Here is a 19,148-nt window from a genome sequence, read left to right as displayed (position 1 = left end):
ACAGAGTGACTCCGTCTCAAAAAAAAAAAGACCTTTATCCCTGATATCTATGGTACCAATGTCTGAAGCTGTCATGGTTTTGGTGGATAGCACCTATGCAAACTTTTTTTTTTTTTTTTTTTTTTTTTGGAGACAGGATCTCACTCTGTTGCCCAGGCTGGAATTCAGTGACACAATCATGGCTCACTGAAGCCTTGACCTTCCAGTTTCAAGCAATACTCCCACCCTAGCCTCTCGAGTAGCTGAAATTACAAGTGTACTGCACCATGCCCAACTTTTCTTTTTGTAGAGTTGGTTGCCATGTTGCCCAGGCTAGTCAAAAACTCCTGGGCTCAAGTGATCCCCTTACCTCAGCCTCCCAAAGTGATGAGATTACAGGCATGCACCACCACACTCAGCCTAACTGTAAACTTTCAATCTTAGCAATTTTGTGGGTTTTCCCCTCTACATGGGTGTTATTTTTCAGGAGGAGCTAATTCTTTTTTTTTTTTTTTTTTAGATGGAGTCTCACTCTGTTGCCTAAGCTGGAGTACAGGGGCACAATCACGGCTCACGGAAACCTCCACCTCCCAGCTTCAAGCGATTCTCCTGCCTCAGCCTCCTGAGTCACTGGGATTACAAGCACGTGCCACCACGCCCGGCTAATTTTTGTAGAGATGCTGGGCGCGGTGGCTCAGGCTTGTAATCCCAGCACTTTGGGAGGCCGAGGCGGGTGGATCACAAGGTCAAGAGATCGAGACCATCCTGGTCAACATGGTGAAACCCCGTCTCTACTAAAAATACAAAAAATTAGCTGGGCATGGTGGCACGTGCCTGTAATCCCAGCTACTCGGGAGGCTGAGGCAGGAGAATTGCTTGAACCCAGGAGGCAGAGGTTGCGGTAAGCTGAGATCGCGCCATTGCACTCCAGCCTGGGTAACAAGAGTGAAACTCCGTCTCAAAAAAAAAATTTTTTTTTGTAGAGATGTGGTTTCACCATGTTAGCCAGGCTATTCTCGAACTCCTAGCCTCAAGTGCTCAGCCTCCCAAAGTGCTGGGATTACAGTCGTGTGCCACCCACACCCGGCCCAAGTAAACTAATTATTTTAATGCCTAGAGTCCCATGCAAGCCTTCTTCAAGTAAACTGTTTTGCTAAATGGTTTAGTTTCGTAAGCTTCCTATACCAGCTAAGGGAGGGTTAAGTCACAACTGAATCACAAGACTTAAGAAGGGTCCCTCCTGGCCAGCACAATGGCTCACATCTGTAATCTCAGCACTTTGGGAGACCAAGGCGGATGGATCACCTGAGGCCAGGAGTTCAAGAGCAGTCTGGCCAACACAGCAAAACACCGTCTCTACTAAAAATACAAAAATAAACTGGGTGTGGTGGCACTCCTGCAATCTCAGCTACTCAGGAGGCTGAGGTAGGAGAGTCGCTTGAACCCAGGAGGTAGAAGTTGCAGCCAAGATTGTGCCACTGCACTCCAGCCTGAGGGACAGACTCCATCTCAAAAAAAAAAAAAAAAGAAAAGAAAAGGTAAGGGGACAGACAGACAGGGTGACAAGACTCCAGCTGAGAAATATGAGGATGGATACTCACTCAGCAGGCAGGAAAGGTGACACAAAGCCAAATTAGACCTCGAGGTCTTCAAATTAGACCCTGAGGAACCTTCAGTTCTTTTTTTTTTTTTTTTCCTCTGAGACAGTCTCACTCTGTCACCAGGCACCAGGCTGCAGTGCAGTAGTGCGATCTCAGCTCACTGCAACCTCCGTCTCCCAGGTTCGAGCAATTCTCCTGCCTCAGCTTCCCAAGTAGCTGGGACTACAGGCACGCACCACCACGCCCACCTAATTTTTGTATTTTTAGTAGAGACGGGGTTTCACCATGTTGGCCAAGATGGTCTCGATCTCTTGACCTCATAATCTCCCCAAGTGCTGGGATTACAGGCATGAGCCACCACGCCCAGCCGAGCCTTCAGTTCTTAAGGGATCAAGGTGCTTTTCTTTGAAATGACATAAAATGTACATGAATGCCAAGATTAAATCCTTGCGAGGATTCTTTCTCTCTCTCTTTTTTTAGAGACAGGATCTCATTCTGTCACCCAGGCTGGAGTGTAGTGGCGTGAACACAGCTCACTGCAGCCTCTAACCCCTGTGCTTGAGCAATCCTCCTGCCTCAACCTCCCCAGTAGCTATTTACAGGTACACACCACCACACCCAGATAATTTTTTATTTTTTGTAGAGACAGTGTTTCCTTATGTTGCCTAAGTTGCTCTCAAACTCCTGGCCTCAAAGTTCTTCTCACCTTAGCCTCCTAAATCACTGGCACTGCAGGCTAAGTTTGGCCTGTTATTCTTTCTCTCTCTCTTTTTTTTTTTTTTTTTTTTGAGATGGAGTCTCCCATCACACAGGCTGGAGTGCAGTGGCAAGATCTTGGCTCACTGCAACCTCCACCTCCTGGGTTCAAGCAATTCTTCCTCAGCCTCCCGAGTGACTGAGATTACAGGCGTACACCACCATGCCTGGCTAATTTTTGTATTTTCAATAGAGACGAGATTTCGCCATGTTGGCCAGGGTGTTCTCAAACCCCTGACCTCAGGTGATCCGCCCGCCTCAACCTCCCAAAGTGTTGGGATTACAGGCGTGAGCCACCACACCCAGCCAGGCCTGTTTTTCATATGTTGCCCAGGCTGGTCTCAAACTCCTAGGCTCAAGCAATCCTCCCTGCTCAGCTTCTTGAGTAGCTGTGACTACAGGCCCATGCCACCACACATCTGGCTTGCTTTTTAATTTCTGACAGCAGAGTACTGGATAAATTCACCAGTGCTAAATTTTTCTCTTTGGAGGCCTTGGGCTCCTGTCTTGCCAATGAGCTGATCCCTCAAAGACTGAGCTGCTGCCTCCACTAGGAGTTGAAAGCCATCTAGAAGGTCCCCAGGTACACAGGTGGTGAAAACAAGTTTCAAGCAAAAGAACTGATCAGGGTTTGTAGGTGGGGAGGGGGCCTGCACACCTTCCCTGACTCCAGTTTCTTCACAGTGTATTCTACTTACGCTAGAATAGGGATTTTTTCCCCCCACCAGTTGTCAAATGATCCTTCATTGAAATATTTTCCTTTGAGCTTCTTAACAAGCTGGTCGTTCCACAGCACCACTGTTGACATCACCTATGATGTCATGAGGGTGGAGGCCATCAACATTATAGTCCGCAGACTGGGCAGTTCCCAGGATCTCTTTAATGGTTCCAGAGAGTTCTCTGGCTGAAGATCGGTGCTGCACCTGTTGAGCAATGTTGACGATCTCATCAAAAGTGTTAGTCCCACTGTGTTTAATGTTATTCTGTTTTTTTCTGTCTATTGGTGGTTCCTTGAGGGCTTTGACGATCCGGGTAGAGGCAGAAGGCACCACCTCAGTCTGGGCCTGTCTATTCTGAATGGTCAGTTTCACCATAATCCTCAGGTCCTTCCAGTCACTCGTTGCCTTGGCAATGTCATCACCAACCTTTTTTGGAGACAGACTAAGGGGGCCGATCTTGGGGGCCAGCACAGACGTGGCACCGACTTCACCCCCAGTGCATCTCAGGTATACGACGTTGATCTCACTCACATCGAACTTCAGCAATGTGGTGGAGGTGGCTGGTGTCAGATGAACCCGGATTCAGGACAACCAAAGAAAGTTGCACCTTGGCCTCCTCTGAGCTGAGAGCCAAAAAGGGGACTTTCAAACTATTTTTTAATTACCACATCCCAAAGTAAGAAATACTTTTTTATGTGGTGCCCCAGTACAAACACACATTCACAAAATTCATAAAATGCTGATTTTTTTTTCCATTCTACTCTTTTTTCTTTCTTTGAGACAGAGTCTCACTCTGTTGCCCAGGCTGGAGTGCAGTGGCATGCTCTTGAGTCACTTCAACCTCTGCCTCTTGGGTTCAAGAGATTATCATGCCTCAGCCTTCCGAGTTACTAGGATTACAGGTGTATGTCACCATGTTCGGCTAATTTTTGTCTTTTTAGTAGAGATGAGGTTTCACCATGTTGGCCAGGCTGATCTCAAACTCCTGGCCTCAAGCAATCCACCCAGCTCAGACTCCCAAAGTGTTGGGATTACAGGCATGAGACACCATGTCCAGCCTTCTATTTCATTTTCTAATTTAAAGTTGTAGTAGCAACCCGTAAATTAATTTCACAACTCCCTAATAGTTTTGAACCAGTTTGAATCCCAGCACTGGAGTCATACTCTCTCCTCAACCTTCACTCGCTGTCCCCTACAGGCTTGATTTATTTAGATGGGGATTTTAGAAGGCAGGAGGCATGCTCAAACTGGCTGCTTCTGAGCTCGCCTCCCAGCCCTGCCCATCTGCAAAGAGAATGGCTCAGGATGCTTCCTGCTTCCTGGGGTAGGGTCTGGCTCTGTAGCATCAGCAGGTGACATTTTTCTCTCCATTTGGCTGTCTCCTGCATCTTCTCAATTAGTTCTAAACTTGGGAAGAAGAAGTGTTATTTATTATCCTATAACATTTAGCAATGTTAAATAGTTCCAGGAGTTCCAGCAAAATAAGGGTTAACTTGTTCTTGATGAGTTTTCCAACAAGGGATTTGTTGGGGACACAGGTGAAAACAGTTTCATTGGGTCAATAGGTCAAGGCATAGGAAGCAGAAATTATTCAGAAGTGGGGCTGAAATGGACAAGAACAAGAAGTAATAACCAGAGAAGCCAGTTTTCTGAAATGGAAGGAATCTGAGTATAGTGTGTGGGTTGCTAGAAAAGAGCAGGGGGCAGGATGGGAGGTAAGGAGTGAGAAGGGGTAGTGGGCAAATTTATTTATAAGTTAGTCCCCCTGCTGTACAAAATGGCATGGAGTGGCTAACAATGATACCACATCCTAAAATCAATGTCAATACACACACCAGGGGCAACCATTAACCAATGGGAAACTGGAGCCGGTACTAAATGCTCCAAGCTCTCTTCCTTCTGAGAGGCATTTAGTGCCCTTAGAGGTCCCAGTGGGCTTTGGCCCAGAAGGTCCACAGCAGAGCCCTTATGGTGCACCCTGACAGTGACCTCCTTTTTTTCTTCCCTGTGCTACTCTCCTCATATCCTTCTCCTGCCTCCAGACATAGCCTCCCATATAAGTGCACAGTCCTCCAAAAGTGTTAATACATAAATAAATTTTTCTTTTTCTTTTTTTTTGAGAGGGAGTTTCACTCTTGTCGCCCAGGCTGGAGCGCAATGGCGCGATCTTGTCTCACTGCAACGTCCGCCTCCGTAGTTCAAGCCATTGTCCTGCCTCAGCCTCCCTAGTAGCTGGGATTACAGGCGCCCACCACCATGCCAGGCTAATTTTTGTAGCAATAGCAGAGACGGGATTTCACCATGTTGTCCAGGCTTGTCTCAAACTCCTGACCTCAGGTGATCCACCCGCCTTGGCCTCCCAAAGTGCTGGGATTACAGGCTTGAGCAACCGCACCCGGCCAGAAATAAATTTTTCAAGAATCAATGCTGGAAGAAATAAGATATAGCTAAAACATCACTATCTGGGAGGAGAGGAGCATAGATATGTAGCCAAAGGGAAAGGGGGCCAAATCAGAAGGAAAGGCGCCGGGACCCAGGGGTACAGAGGAATCGGGAACTAAAAAGAGGTGAAGAGTTGAGACAATGTACAAGGGAAGCGGTAGCCCTGCGGGGTCTTGAGAGCCATAGGCGATCTCTTGACCCAGATACCCTACAGCTGTAAATGGAGAGCCCCTCCAGAGAGCCAAAAGAACCGGATTGCTGTACTCGGGGCATTTCTCCTGTTCTTCCTCCTCGTGCTACACACCTAGAAGCCTTGGCAGTCACTGGGGGGACCTAGGACAAGGCAGTCAGCTCTAAACATTCTGAGCTCCTGACACTGCTTAATTCAGCCTGATCAGGAGCCCAAGACAGCAAAACCCCCGGGGTCCGGGAGGCAGCGAAAGGAGGCTAGAGGCGGCGGGGAGTCAGGAACCTGGGTTCTATTCCTGCCTCTGCCACCCCATAGTCGTGTAATCTCCAGCGTCTTGCTTCAATTTCCTCCTCAAGGTCTTGAGGGATGCCTAAGAGACGGAACGCTTGGGTTTGAACGCAGGCTACACCAAAGCACTACGATGCGGCGTTGGGCGGGTTACTGAGCTCCTGGGCCTCAGTTTCCCCTTCTGCGTGGTATCGTTGTAAGGGTACGAGAAAAGGCGTGAGCTAACCCCAGGTGGATGCTAGCAAGCACCGCCGTCTCCCGTCCTCCTCAGGCACAGCCTCTCAATCTCCCCGGCGCGCAACTGGCAGGGGGGGGCGGGGGTCCCCGAGGGCCAGCCAGCGCCCCCTCCCCACCGGGCCGCCGGATCCCGGGCGGCCAGCCGTGACTGCGGCGGTGCATTGTGGGGCTTGTAGTGCGGGACTGGGGTTGGGTGGGTGGGCGCGGCCGAGGCAGTCGCTGCGGGGCCATCTTCGGCGGGCAAGCGGGCTCGGACTGTGCAGCCCGCACCTGTGCCCCTCGCCCGGCCCCATGGCACCGCGGCCGCTGGGCCCCCTGGTGCTGGCGCTGGGCGGCGCCGCGGCGGTGCTGGGCTCGGTGCTCTTCATCCTTTGGAAGACCTACTTCGGCCGCGGCCGGGAGCGGCGCTGGGACCGGGGCGAGGCCTGGTGGGGCGCGGAGGCTCCCCGCCTCCCCGAGTGGGACGAGTGGGACGTGAGTGCCGGGCCGAGGCCTGCGGAGGATGGGGAGGCCGGGACTACACCTCCGCGCGTGTGGCCGAGGGGTGTGAATCGGCCCTGCAGGCGCCGGGAGCTTGGTGGGGGGTAGGGGGCGGTGTCAGGGGCTTGGCCGCAGCAATGCAAAGGCTCCGCGGGGGTGGGCGATCAGAATCCGGTAACCGAGGAATGGGTAGGCGTGATCGGGTGTGTGCGGCGCTGCAGCACCACGCTGTGGGACTCGGTTGTTCCAGCGGGGGCCGCAGTTTGGAGGGCGCGGCTCGGGAGCATCCCAGGACGCTACTGGGTCAGCTCGCGCTCCTCCCACACCTGCGCAGTGCGCCCTGCCCCGGGGCATGCCGGGAGAAGCCCCCCACTCCCGCTTGCAGCCGGGACTCCGAGCCTGGCAGAGGAAGCGGGTGCGCGAGCCTGAGGAAATCGCCCGAGGCCGCTAGGGAAAGCCACAAGTCTGGGGTTTGGAATTCAGGACTCCCAAGGCAGCTCTCGTCCCACTCCTCCAGACCATGCTTGTCTGTACCGGGACGAGTGGAGGGCGGGCCGGGGCGCTCTAGTGCCTTAGGTCTTCCTTTGGGAAGGGTCCGCCTGGAGGCTGCGGGCCGCAGCCCGACCTACGCTTCCCCGCAGCCCGAGGACGAGGAAGACGAGGAGCCAGCGCTAGAGGAGCTGGAGCAGCGCGAGGTGCTGGTGCTGGGGCTGGATGGCGCGGGCAAGAGCACGTTTTTGCGCGTCCTGTCGGGGAAGCCACCGCTGGAAGGGCACATCCCCACGTGGGGCTTCAACTCCGTGCGGCTGCCCACCAAGGACTTCGAGGTGGACCTGCTAGAAAGTGAGCGGACACCCTACCCCATCTCCTCATCTCTACTTTACCAGTCCTGGATTCTCCACAGGGAAGGAGGCTTCCAAAATGCATGTCTAAGCAGCACTTTCCCCTGTAGGAATCCTTCCCACCCCTTTCTTGGGCACCAGATTCAGTCCAAGCTCTGTGCTCTGATATTTAGGGCCCTTTATGATCGGGCCTCTCCAGCTGCGCTCAGTAAATACTTGTTGAGTGCCTGCTGTGTGCCAGGCATTGTGCTGAGGGCTTTGTGGGGATTCAGAGATAAGCGCCTCTGAGTCTCACAGCTTGGGATCCATAAGGGTCAGAGAAGCATAACCAGAAACACTAGGGTGCAGGGTGACCAATGGGACTGTGCAGAGGGACAGAGAGGAACAGAAAGGTGACCCAGGCTGGGGGACTGTGTTGGCAACCATGTGTTCTTAGGACGAAATATGGCATTTCCAAGGGAAAAGAAGGGCATGGTGAAACTGAACAGGGGAAACTGAATGAAGAATGGCTGTGTATAGGAAGGGCAGGGGGTCCTGAGTTTTCTAGACAGTAGGACTCCTGGCTCCTATCACAGCCATCACTGACAGTTTTGAACCTATAGGGGAAAGCTAGGAATTGGCAAGAGGCAAAGCAAGATAGCCAGGTGGGGAGAACTGAAGAGTACCATTTATTGAGCACCTATGTGTCAGTCCTGTGAGAGGTACATTGTACATGGTGGGATTTACTGCAACCTCTTAAGAAAGTTCAGTGAGGAGTCTGGTGCTTAAAGCTATGGACTTGCCCCGAGAGGCGCACCTGTCCGAGTTAGAGCTAAACGCAGTCTGAGAAGCTGCGGAACCTGCGGCCTTTTCCTTGCCCTTGGCTGGTGGAAGCTCGCAAAGCTAGAAGTAGGGTGCGGTGGGGCTGTGAGCATTGAGCCAGGGCCTAGGAGGCTCTGAGCTGGGCCCTGGCCTCTCCTCAGTTGGTGGCAGCCAGAACCTGCGCTTCTACTGGAAGGAGTTTGTGAATGAGGTGGATGTGCTGGTGTTTGTGGTGGACTCAGCTGACCGACTGCGGCTGCCCTGGGCCCGCCAGGAGCTACACAAGCTGCTGGACAAGGACCCTGACCTGCCTGTCGTCGTGGTGGCCAACAAGCAGGTGAGGGCTGTGGGAGGTCAGCTCAGGCCAGTGGATATCCACTTAGAGATGCTTGTATAGGGGCAGGGAGCGCTGCCTGGGCCCATGGCCTTGAGAGGGTGGCTGAGATGCTGCCCTCACCTCTTCTACCTTTGCTCTGTCCTCATCCCTGCCTCTGTCTTCCTCTTTGCCTCCCTATCATCTTGCACCCTGGAGAGATGAGAAAAATAATGATTGAGTGCTTGCTATATGCCAGGCATGGTGTTTTGTTTTTGTGTTTGTTTTTTGAGATGGAGTCTGCTGCCCAGGCCGGAGTGCAGTGGTGTAATCTCGGCTCACTGCAACCTCTGTCTCCTGGGTTCAAGCAATTCTTGTGCCTAGGCCTTCCAAGTAGCTGGAATTACAGGCATGTGGCACCGAACCTAGCTAATTTTTGTATTTTTAGTAGAGGTGGGGTTTCTTTTTTTTTTTTTAAAGATGGGGTTCCACCATGATGGCCAGGCTGGTCTTGAACTCCTGACCTCAGGTGATGCACCCACCTCAGCCTCCCAAAGTGCTAGGATTACAGGCATAAGCCACCACGCCCGGCTCAAGGTGGGGTTTCGTCATGTTGGCCAGGCTGGTCTCAAACTCCTGACCTCAAGTTGAACTGACCACCTCAGCTTCCCAAAGTGCTGGAATTGTAGATGTAAGCCATGGTGTCCAGCCTCCAAGTGTGGTTTTGAATAACATTTCTTCTTATGCTTCCGTTGACCCTATAAAATATGGGATACTATTCCCATCTTATAGATGAGCACAGTTTTGTAACTTTCCAAGGTTGTACATCTTGAGTAATAGAATTGGTCCAGGTGTGGTGGCTCATGCCTGTGATCCCAACAGGGGCTGAGGAAGGTAGTTTCTTTGATTCCAGGAGTTTGAGACCAGCCTGGGAAACATGGTGAAACTCTGTCTGTATGAAAAAATGCAAAAAAAAAAGTAGCTGGGCATGGTAGTGCATGCCTATAGTCCCAGCTACTTGTGAGGCGGGGGGGCTGTGGCAGAAAGATCACTTGAACCCAGGAGGTCAAGGCTGCAGTGAGCTGTGATCACACCACTATACTCCAGCTTGGGTGACACAGCAAGACCCTGTCTCCAAAAAAAAAAGTAGTGGAATTGGGATGTCTAACTCTAAAGCTGTGCCTTTTCTACTCTGCTATGCCCTTGCAACTTCTGGCTCTAGATCAGAGAACTAAAGCTGGTAACTGATTAGAGGTAAAACAGGTTAAATAATAATAACAGCTAACATTTACCGTGTGCTTACAGTGTACCATATATATGTGGTCAGCACCTGACAATCATGACCTTACTGCAGCCCTGCAAAAACCCCGTGATAGGCCATGTCATTACCACTAAATACCTGAAGTTACAGCTGGTATGTGGCAAAGCCCAAACTCAAACTCAGATCTTCTTCATAGTTCCTCCTCTTAACTAGTATGCTGTACTCTATTGAGTGCCAGAGTCACCATGGGCCCAGGAACCCGCAGTATCACAGACTTGGGTCCCATTTTCAATATCAAGTGAAACTGCCAGAGTACAGAATCTGATCCTATTTCCTGTGGCCTAAATTCAGGTGCCTCCGAGAGCTGTAGGATTTGTTTCCAACCTGACTTGGAGAGAGGCTGTATGTCTTTTTTTTTTTTTAAGACAGAGTCTCATTCTGTCACCCAGGCTGGAGTGCAGTGGTGTGGTCTTGACTCACTGCAATCTCCACAACCTCCACGCCCCGGGTACAAGTGATTCTCCTGCCTCAGCCTCCTGAGTAGTGGATCTACAGGTGTGTGCCACCACACTTGGCTAATTTTTGTATTTTTAGTAGAAATGGGGTTTCACTGTGTTGGCTGGTCTTGAACTCCTGACTTCATGATCTGCCCTCTTCAGCTTCTCAAAGTGCTGGGATTGGAGGTGTGAGCCACTGCACCCGGCTAGCTGTATGTCTTTGACCTCAGATAACCCCACCTATTAGGAAACATTTGACAATTATTTATAAAGAGGTGGCTGTATGTCCTGTCCAAGACAGTTTCCATTTACCACTGTTGTTCTGGTACTATTAATAGTGGCCACTCTGAGCCTCAGACTACCCCCGTTTAGACTAGGAATCACATCATATCCGATTTATAAACTAGTTTATAGCAGTTTTGAATCTGTAGGAGACAACATCTAAGGTCCCAGCAGTCTATGAATTGCTCCAGGAAGGATCATTTAAATCTTGGGCCAGGGTTCAAATTACAATGTACCATCACCAGCCATGCTGTGTAGTGGTCTCTTGTTTTCCTCCAGCTAGTTTCTACAGATCTTGTCTGGAAGTGATCCTACTGTATCATCTGTCCATGACTAAGTTGAGGATACTTAGTTACTCAGGTTATCAAACCAACCTGAGTTGGAACCTGGCTCTGCAACTTACCACTGTTACCTTAGCTCAATGATTTCACCTTCCTGAGCTGATTTTCAAATCAATTAAGTGTAGACTGTGAAAATTAAATAAGCTAGGTATATAAAGGCCTTGTCTACAATGCTTGACTATAGAAAGTGGTGTGTTTCTTGCCACAGTGGTTGATGACGCATTGAAAAGAGGTTTGTACAAAGGAGAGCCCAGGGCAAGGGAGAGAGCACTGAGTTTAGACCAAGGGGTCCAGAGGCTACTTTTGGGAACTTGGGGCCTGATATTCCCGGTGTAGCCTAAAACAGTTTATTTCACGAATGACAAGGGTGTGATGTGAATATGTTAGGAAATGCTGCCAGCTGTGTTCTGATTTCTCTGTCTCACCCAGGACCTGAGCGAGGCCATGAGTATGGTGGAGATGCAGCAGGAGCTGGGCCTGCAGGCTGTCGATAGCCAGCGGGAGGTTTTCCTCTTGGCGGCTAGCATTGCCCCTGCAGGACCCAGCTCTGAAGAGCCTGGTACCGTGCACATCTGGAAACTGCTCTTGGAGCTTCTCTCCTAGGCTGGAGCTCTCCTGCTCACCGCCTGCCATGAAGACCACAGTTGTACTGTTGCTGCTTCATTGCCAGACTGGGCCTGGAGCAAGAGCCACATGGCAGCATTTCCCTCCTCCCCTCCTTTCCCTCTCAAGAGCAGGGCCTGGGTAAGGCCAAGAACCATGCAGAAGCCTTCATGGTGAGGTGACTGTGAAGCTGAAGCAGGGAGGTGGGTAAGGGAGGGAAGGGAGGATAATGTCTGGCTCATTCCAGACTGGAATGTGGATCCAGCTTTCCCTTCTCTTACCTGTATAGTGAGATGCTCCGTGGCCTCAATCCTTCCCTCCTTACAGTCCCAGCAGCTGAGGAACTAGTGTAGGTGTCAGAAACACTCCTAGAGCCTCAAGGTCTCCCAGTCTAGACTGTTCCCTCCTGGTGACATCATGCCCTTCTCACATGGGCAGCTTCTGAGCGGTAACAGCAAGCCTTTGCTCCCAGTCCTGCATTGTACAGCTCCAGCTCTACGTAAATGACTTGTGGCCTTGTGCAATCTCTGCCTCTCTGGCCCCAGGACCATTATTTTTAAAGGGAGGTGGGTTCCTGATTTGGAGATGCCTTTCCCAGCCATGGGAGTGTGAAGTGCTAGGATGAACCTGGCGATACTAGCAAGGAGCTTTCTGAAGACCTCCTTGCTTTTCCCTGAGCCCAGGCCTGGTCTGCCAGCCTCTCTTGACTACAGAATAACTGATATTCACCAACCAAACAAAAAGTGAAGGCTGGGATTTTTCCCCACTAATCTGGCGACAAGCTGCTCTTATACTAACTGTGCCAATGCCCATGTTTACAGAAGTCAGGGGAAGGAACGAACCTGTGTCCTTGGTAAGACAGTCAACTGTAGCTAGGTGTTGACCTCAGAACTGCATTTTATTTATTAATTTATAAGAGAAACAGGCCAGAATTCTAGACTCTGTTTCTAGGTGCTGTTATCAAACCCCAGATGATAGTGATAGAAAATGTAGAACTTAGGAAAATAGCTGGAATCATGAATGACAATGAGAGATGTCAATGGAGACAAAGTTGTGAGCTTCCTCCTACCACCTGGCCTTGGAGGCTATCGTTGATATCGTAGTACTTTACGTGGATTCACATGAACTGAAACTCTACCACTTGGCCTAGGATGTTGAAAGGCTGCAAACGCCTTCTGGGTAGATAACAAATGACTCTGAGAGAGGATCTCCATTATGTGAATCTAGGTAAAAAGATGGAAAAAAAAATTGTATTATACGATCCTAAGGATGGGAATAGCAGACCAGCCAACAGGATAGCCTTGGGTACATCACTCAGTCTTTCTGGACTCATTTTTTCCCCAGCGAAAGCCAAGCTGGACTGAATTTCTGGACTTCTCATCAGTGTACATTCTGTGGTTCTCCAGTGCTTGGTGATTAGTCCAGTTTAAGGACTGGCTCTGTACTGACATTTATTGTTGGTACAGGCAAAGAGGAGCCTGTTGTCTGTTAGGGACCACTAAATAATCAGCAACCACAAATGGATTTTTTTTTTTTTTAAGGAAAGCTATCTAGCTCAGTTTTCTGTGTAGTTGAGAATAGAGATGTGTGCCTTCATTTCATTTTGACATTTACCCAGCATGCCTCAGTTCCACACTGTGACCAGTGCAAGAAGAGGAACTATGATAAAAATAATTCAACAGGGCCGGGCGCGGTGGCTCACGCCTGTAATCTCAGCACTTTGGGAGGCCGAGGCGGGTGGATCACGAGGTCAAGAGATCGAGACCATCCTGGTCAACAAGTTGAAACCCCGTCTCTACTAAAAATACAAAAATTAGCTGGGCATGGTGGTGCGTGCCTGTAGTCCCAGCTACTCGGGAGGCTGAGGCAGGAGAATTGCTTGAACCATTGCACTCCAGTCTGGGTAACAACGGTGAAACTCTGTCTCAAAAAAAAAAAAAAATTCAACAGGCAGGAAGGAAGGTGAAAAATACTGAAGTCAGGCTAGTCTTGAACTCTTGATTTCAAGTGATCCACCTGCCTCTGCCTCCCAAAGTGCTAGGATTACAGGTGTGAGCCAGTGTGCCTGGCCCCACCACCACCTTTTGAAACTCTCTGTATTAGTAGAATTAGGGGAAAGGTAAGCACAGCATTCAGTTTTGTTCAGCACCATACACAGGCTCCTAGCTGGGCAAAGGAAATCTAAAGCTACATGAAGTTCCATTAAGTGTTTTTGTTGAACACAGATGGCCTTATCCATCCATCTGTGGCTTCTACTTGTGTGAATCTATGTGCTACAAATTTTTTTTAAATGTATCATTAATTTTAATTTCCATACAGTTGGTACCCCACTACTGCCAAAACTGAGTCTCCAGGAACCCCACTGGGACATTTGATCAGTGGAAACTAATCACCTGTTCGAGGGTAGGTATTCATTTTAGTCCTTGACCTCTGATTATGGGGACTTTCAGGGAAAGCTGTTCATGAGGCAAGTGTGAATCAGGCCAAACAGCAAGATCTGAAGTCAGGACAGAGTAAGCAAATTATCCAGAGACCTAATATATACCCTCTGAAGCTGGAAAGGCAGGGCCACCTGGTAGCATTTCAGCAGGGGTCACTTAATGTTCCCCCATAAGTCTGCATAGCTCCTAAACAAGGTCCAAGGGGGAACTTGTTTTTATGTGGTCCTTTTATAGCATGCTGTAAGGGTGCATAATCACAGCCAGTGAAAAGGGATCCTACTGGATGTAACCCAGTGACATTATATAAGCAATCGCTTGGACTCATATAGGTAGTTTCCAGGTCTTGAATATGTGATTCCTGGAAGCATAGGCATAGGCAGTATTCCTTACATAGGCGTTACCTGGACAGGTAATAACTGTAACTAATAAATTGGCATTTATTAGTTTTTTGTTTTGTTTTTTTTTTTTTTTTTTTGAGACGGAGTTTTGCTCTTGTGACCAAGGCTGGAGTGCAATGGCGCGATCTCGGCTCACCGCAACCTCTGCCTCCTGGGTTCAGGCAATTCTCCTGCCTCAGCCTCCCGAGTAGCTGGGATTACAGGCACGCGCCACCATGCCCAGCTAATTTTTTGTATTTTTAGTAGAGACAGAGTCTCACCATGTTGACCAAGATGGTCTCGATCTCCTGACCTCATGATCCACCTGCCTCGGCCTCCCAAAGTGCTGGGATTACAGGCTTGAGCCACTGCGCCCGGCCATTAGTTATTAATTGAAAAGGTCAGGGTGCCACTTCCAGTGAGTATAGGGAAGCAAGTAGTAGTGGTGTTTACAGTATCAAGGTTAGCATTCCACTCTTCCTTTGGGATTTCGGCGTGACTCACTGGGAACATGGAGAGATACTGGCATTAATAGAATTGTTTCCTGATTTGGGCATTGACTCGCAAACTCCAGTTTCTTGCTAGAGTATTAGCCTTTGCTAAAGCCAGCCGCAGATTATGGTCCCATGGATTTTCCCATAAAGAGAGGGAAAGGATTTGGGTGGCAGAAAATAGGAAAGGGAAAAAGATGATTTTTTTATTATTGCAGTGAAGTCCTGATCCACAATCTAGGGAAAGCTGTTCATGTCTAGGATGTCATTTCCTTCTGGGGAAAAACTTCCCTGCTTAGCTTTACCGAATAGCCTCCAGGTAGTTCCAGGAGTCTGGAGAGGTCCTTTTGAGTTGTGGGATGTGGCCCAAGGTTTAAAGCCCTGAAGGTTTACCACAGTGTGGGGAATGGAAGAACTTGGTGTATCTTTCAGTGAGGTTTAAGGGCACTTCTCTGATGTCATCTCCAGAAGATTCAGTCTCAGTTTCCAGATTGTGAAGGGTTTGATTGTCCTCTGTGGGTCATGGGAAGTTTATTTTGTCAAAATACAGTATGACATAATGCATCATAGCTTTATAGTATTTAGTCATATCAGCATTTAGGAGAGTAGGAACTACATAAAGTTCTATCAAGAGCACAAACTTTTCAGTAACTATTTCATAAGGGCTCCATCTGTCTCTTGTAGGAGTGGCTCTGATCTGCTGATCAAAGCCAATGGTTGACTTTCTTTTTAAGAGATCAGAAAAATAAAAATTAAATTAAAAGCCAATGGTAGTACCTTTGGCCAAGATAATATAATCGATTCAGTTAATTTTGCCAATTTTAATTTTAAAATGTTATTGTCCTTCCCAGAATAAGGGTGAAAGGGACAATGGTAGTGCCATTGTGTTTCTATCACTTTATTTAGCTGCTTTATAGTTTTTCCAGTCAAATGAGTTCATTTTTTTTTTTTTTTTTTTTTTTGAGACGGAGTCTCACTCTGTCACCCAGGCTGGAATGCAGTGGTGTGATATTGGCTCACTACAACTTCCGCCTCCCAAGTAGCTGGTACTACAGGTAGGCACCACCGCACCGGCTAATTTTTGTAGTTTTTAGTAGAAACGGGGTTTCATCATATTGGACAGGCTGGTCTTGAACTCCTTACCTTATGATCTGCCTGCCTCAGCCTCCCAAGGTGCTGGGATTACAGGTGTGAGCCACTGAGCCCAGCCAGGAAACACATTTTCTTATAACTCCTTAGCTACTGTCATAGCATCAGCTTTCTTACACCAGAAAGCTTCTATCCAGACAGAAAACATGCCAGCTGTTACAAGAACATACTGATACTGACTGAGGGTGGCAGTTGAATGAAGCCCATCTGTAAATGTCCAAATGATCCATCATGTGGTGGTGGGAATATACCACTTGGAGTTTTTATTATCTTCCCAGGATTATGAGTTTGACAAACTAAATATTGGTTATAACCTATTTTAGCAATTTAGAGTAGTCACACTACCAATATGTTTTATAATTTGACTCATTTTGCTCATTTCATGAGGAATTGTGAAGTGCCGAGTTTTGGTTTTTTTTTCACACAGGGTCTCACTCTGTCACCCAGGCTGGAATGCAGTGGTGCAATCATGGCTCACTGCAACCTTCACCTCCAGGGCTCAAGCAGTCCTCGCACCTCAGCCTCCTGAGTGACTGGGACTACTGGTGTGTACCACCAACCATCCCCAGCTAATTTTTGTAGAGAGGATTCTACCCTCTTGCCCAGGAGGTCTTGAACTCCTGGGCTCAAGCCATCTGTCCAGCTCAGCTTCCCAAAGTGCTGGGATTGTAGGGATGAGCCGTTATGTCTGGCCAAGTGCAAAGCTTTTAACAGTGGAAGTTTCAAAGGCTCAGGAAGGACCAGGGAGCCATCTGGGCTCTCCATGAGTTCACACTTAACATTATGTTTATATCTGTCAGACAACAATTTTGGTTTTCCAGATGAGGTGCATTGCACTGTTAGATGGGTCATCAAAAAGGTCATCAGTCTAATGGTGTTCATTCATTGCACATCCTGTTTCAGCACTGTCTGATTTAGCATGAAACTCTGCCAGGGCATTCCCTTGAGATTCAGATTCAGTTTTGCAGGTATGGGCTTCAATCTTATAAGAATTTGTTATTTATTTTTCACCTTTATTCAAGATGTAGCAGGTTCATCCAATTGAGTCTGTTTTTAATGGAGGCTCCACTAGAAGTGAGAAACCCTCTTTGTTTCCATAACATGCCACAACTGTGGACTACTCCAAAGGCATGTCTGCTATGTAAATAACATTTACTGATTTCCCTTTAGCTATATGACAAGCTGAGGTGAGAGCCATAGCTCTGCAGTTGGAGCACTCATTTTGGGTTGTAATGACATATCTTGCCAAAGAATAATTTCAAATGATGTTAGTCTACTTGCTGAAAAATGCTGGGTTTGACTGGAATTTAACGGACTTTCCACAGCACGTGGAACTTGCAAAAAAAGTTCATTCTCTAAAACCAGCTCAGATGAACCCTTTACCAATCTGGTGGTTGCTGCCACTGCCTCTAAACAATTAGGATATGCCTTAGCTATTGCAGCCCATAATATGTGATGGGCCTATGTTTTCCCAGCTATGTTCTTTTTTTGCGGGGGTGGGGAGGGAGGGTGGAGTTTTGCTCTTGTTGCCCAAGCTGGAGTCCAATGGTGCAATCTCGGCTCGCTGCAATCTCCGCCTCCCAGGTTCAAGTGATTCTCCTGCCTCAGCCTCCCAAATAGCTGGGATTAGACATTTGCCACCATGCCCAGATAGTTTTTGGTGTTTAGTAGAGATGGTGTTTCACCATGTTGGTCAGGCTGATCTCAAACTCCTGACCTCAGGTGATCCACCCACCTCGGCCTCCCAAAGTGCTGGGCCGACTTGGTTGTTGAGTAAGAATTCCTAATGCCTGATTGTTTATGAACAAACAAGGTGAAGGGTTCAGTATAATTTGGAAAGCCTAGAGCAACTGTATCTGTTACTTTCCATCCTGGTTTATGTTTCTTTTTTCCTTTTTTTTTTTAAGACAGAGTTTCGCTCTTGTTACCCAGGCTGGAGTGCAATGGCGCAATCTCGGCTCACCGCAACCTCCGCCTCCTGGGTTCAGGCAATTCTCCTGCCTCAGCCTCCTGAGTAGTTGGGATTACAGGCATGCACCACCATACCCAGCTAATTTTTTGTATTTTTAGTAGCGACGGGGTTTCACCATGTTGACCAGGATGGTCTCAATCTCTTGACCTTGTGATCCACTCGCCTTGGCCTCCCAAAGTGCTGGGATTACAGGCTTGAGCCACCGTGCCCGGCCTGGTTTATGTTTCTTAATTAAACTACGAAGTTCTGAGTGAAGTGCTTTTTAAATAGAGCGGTTAATGCCATTTCTGTCCCTGCAGGTTTTCACAAGTAGTGTTTCTAAATGAGCTCTATATTCTGAAACTGCTTCATCTTTCTTTTGCTCGCAAGATTATGTGATCGACCAATCCATTTTTTGTGGAAAAACCTTACAGATTGAATTAAAAAGATTTTCAGCAATTCTTCTGGTTCCTTTTGGCCTTCCTTTGAGGTTTTGGAGTGGTCTTTAACATCCTCAGGTTGTTTCCATTCTGCTCCTGCCATCCATTTTCGAGCTTCACCAGGTCCCAGTTATCATGTGAAGAAATTGGTGAAGATTAGGGAGTCCTGGATCATAAGCTCCTATGAGGATTCTCAATTTCTCCATACATTTTTTGAGTATTTTCTCTTGGATTAGTTAAGTCTTTATGATGCCTCTAAGCTCAGCTTTATAGACCTTGGAGTAAAAGTGGTTACAGCAGGCAGGGCTCCTTGACTAGAGAATCTCACTTTGTAAGGCATTTACCAACTTCCCCTTTTTCATTAGCCTCAAGGAGAAAAGGTAATTGAGCAAAAGGGTTAAAGAAGAGAAAGAGAAGGAGCAGTTGGGGTTAGTGTGCTGCATGAGCCTTTGATTTGCATTTTATAAAGAATCTTTTAGGGAGGCAATTTTAGATTTGTATAATCTTTTAGATGCCTCTGCATACCAATTTAAAATGCATCCCATTGCTTTTGTGGAGTTTTGGATCCTTTCTTTTCTAATGTGCCCCACAAATAAACAATTTTATTTAAATTAAAATTTCCTCATTGTGGCCATTTTAATTCTAAGTTGTTTCTAGTAAGGTTAGC

At 48.2% G+C, this 19,148-nt stretch overlaps 1 protein-coding gene and 1 pseudogene across 9 annotated transcripts; one reads left to right on the top strand and one right to left on the bottom strand.

Annotated features, from left to right (window-relative positions):
- Positions 1-2,905: 2,905 nt before the first annotated feature.
- Positions 2,906-6,505, bottom strand: LOC100392870 (large ribosomal subunit protein uL11 pseudogene; annotated as a pseudogene).
- ARL10 (ARF like GTPase 10) lies at positions 6,427-19,098 on the top strand. Of its 9 annotated transcripts, none has more exons than XR_013532035.1 (6): positions 6,427-6,686; positions 7,334-7,535; positions 8,497-8,672; positions 11,459-11,773; positions 13,952-14,035; positions 17,998-19,098. XR_013532035.1 is itself a non-coding variant. In XM_035290715.3 (4 exons), the coding sequence occupies exons 1-4, from the start codon at positions 6,504-6,506 to the stop codon at positions 11,630-11,632; spliced, it is 735 nt and encodes a 244-aa protein (XP_035146606.1). In that variant the 5' UTR covers positions 6,427-6,503; the 3' UTR covers positions 11,633-13,282. The 9 variants fall into 9 exon arrangements, 1 of the variants encoding a protein (XP_035146606.1); XR_013532033.1 differs by having other exon boundaries at positions 16,518-19,098; XR_013532031.1 differs by having other exon boundaries at positions 11,459-12,485.
- The last annotated feature ends 50 nt before the right edge of the window (positions 19,099-19,148 follow it).

Source organism: Callithrix jacchus, chromosome 2, assembly GCF_049354715.1.
Source record: "Callithrix jacchus isolate 240 chromosome 2, calJac240_pri, whole genome shotgun sequence".
NCBI lineage: Eukaryota > Metazoa > Chordata > Mammalia > Primates > Cebidae > Callithrix > Callithrix jacchus.
This window is presented reverse-complemented; position numbering and strand designations above follow the sequence as displayed.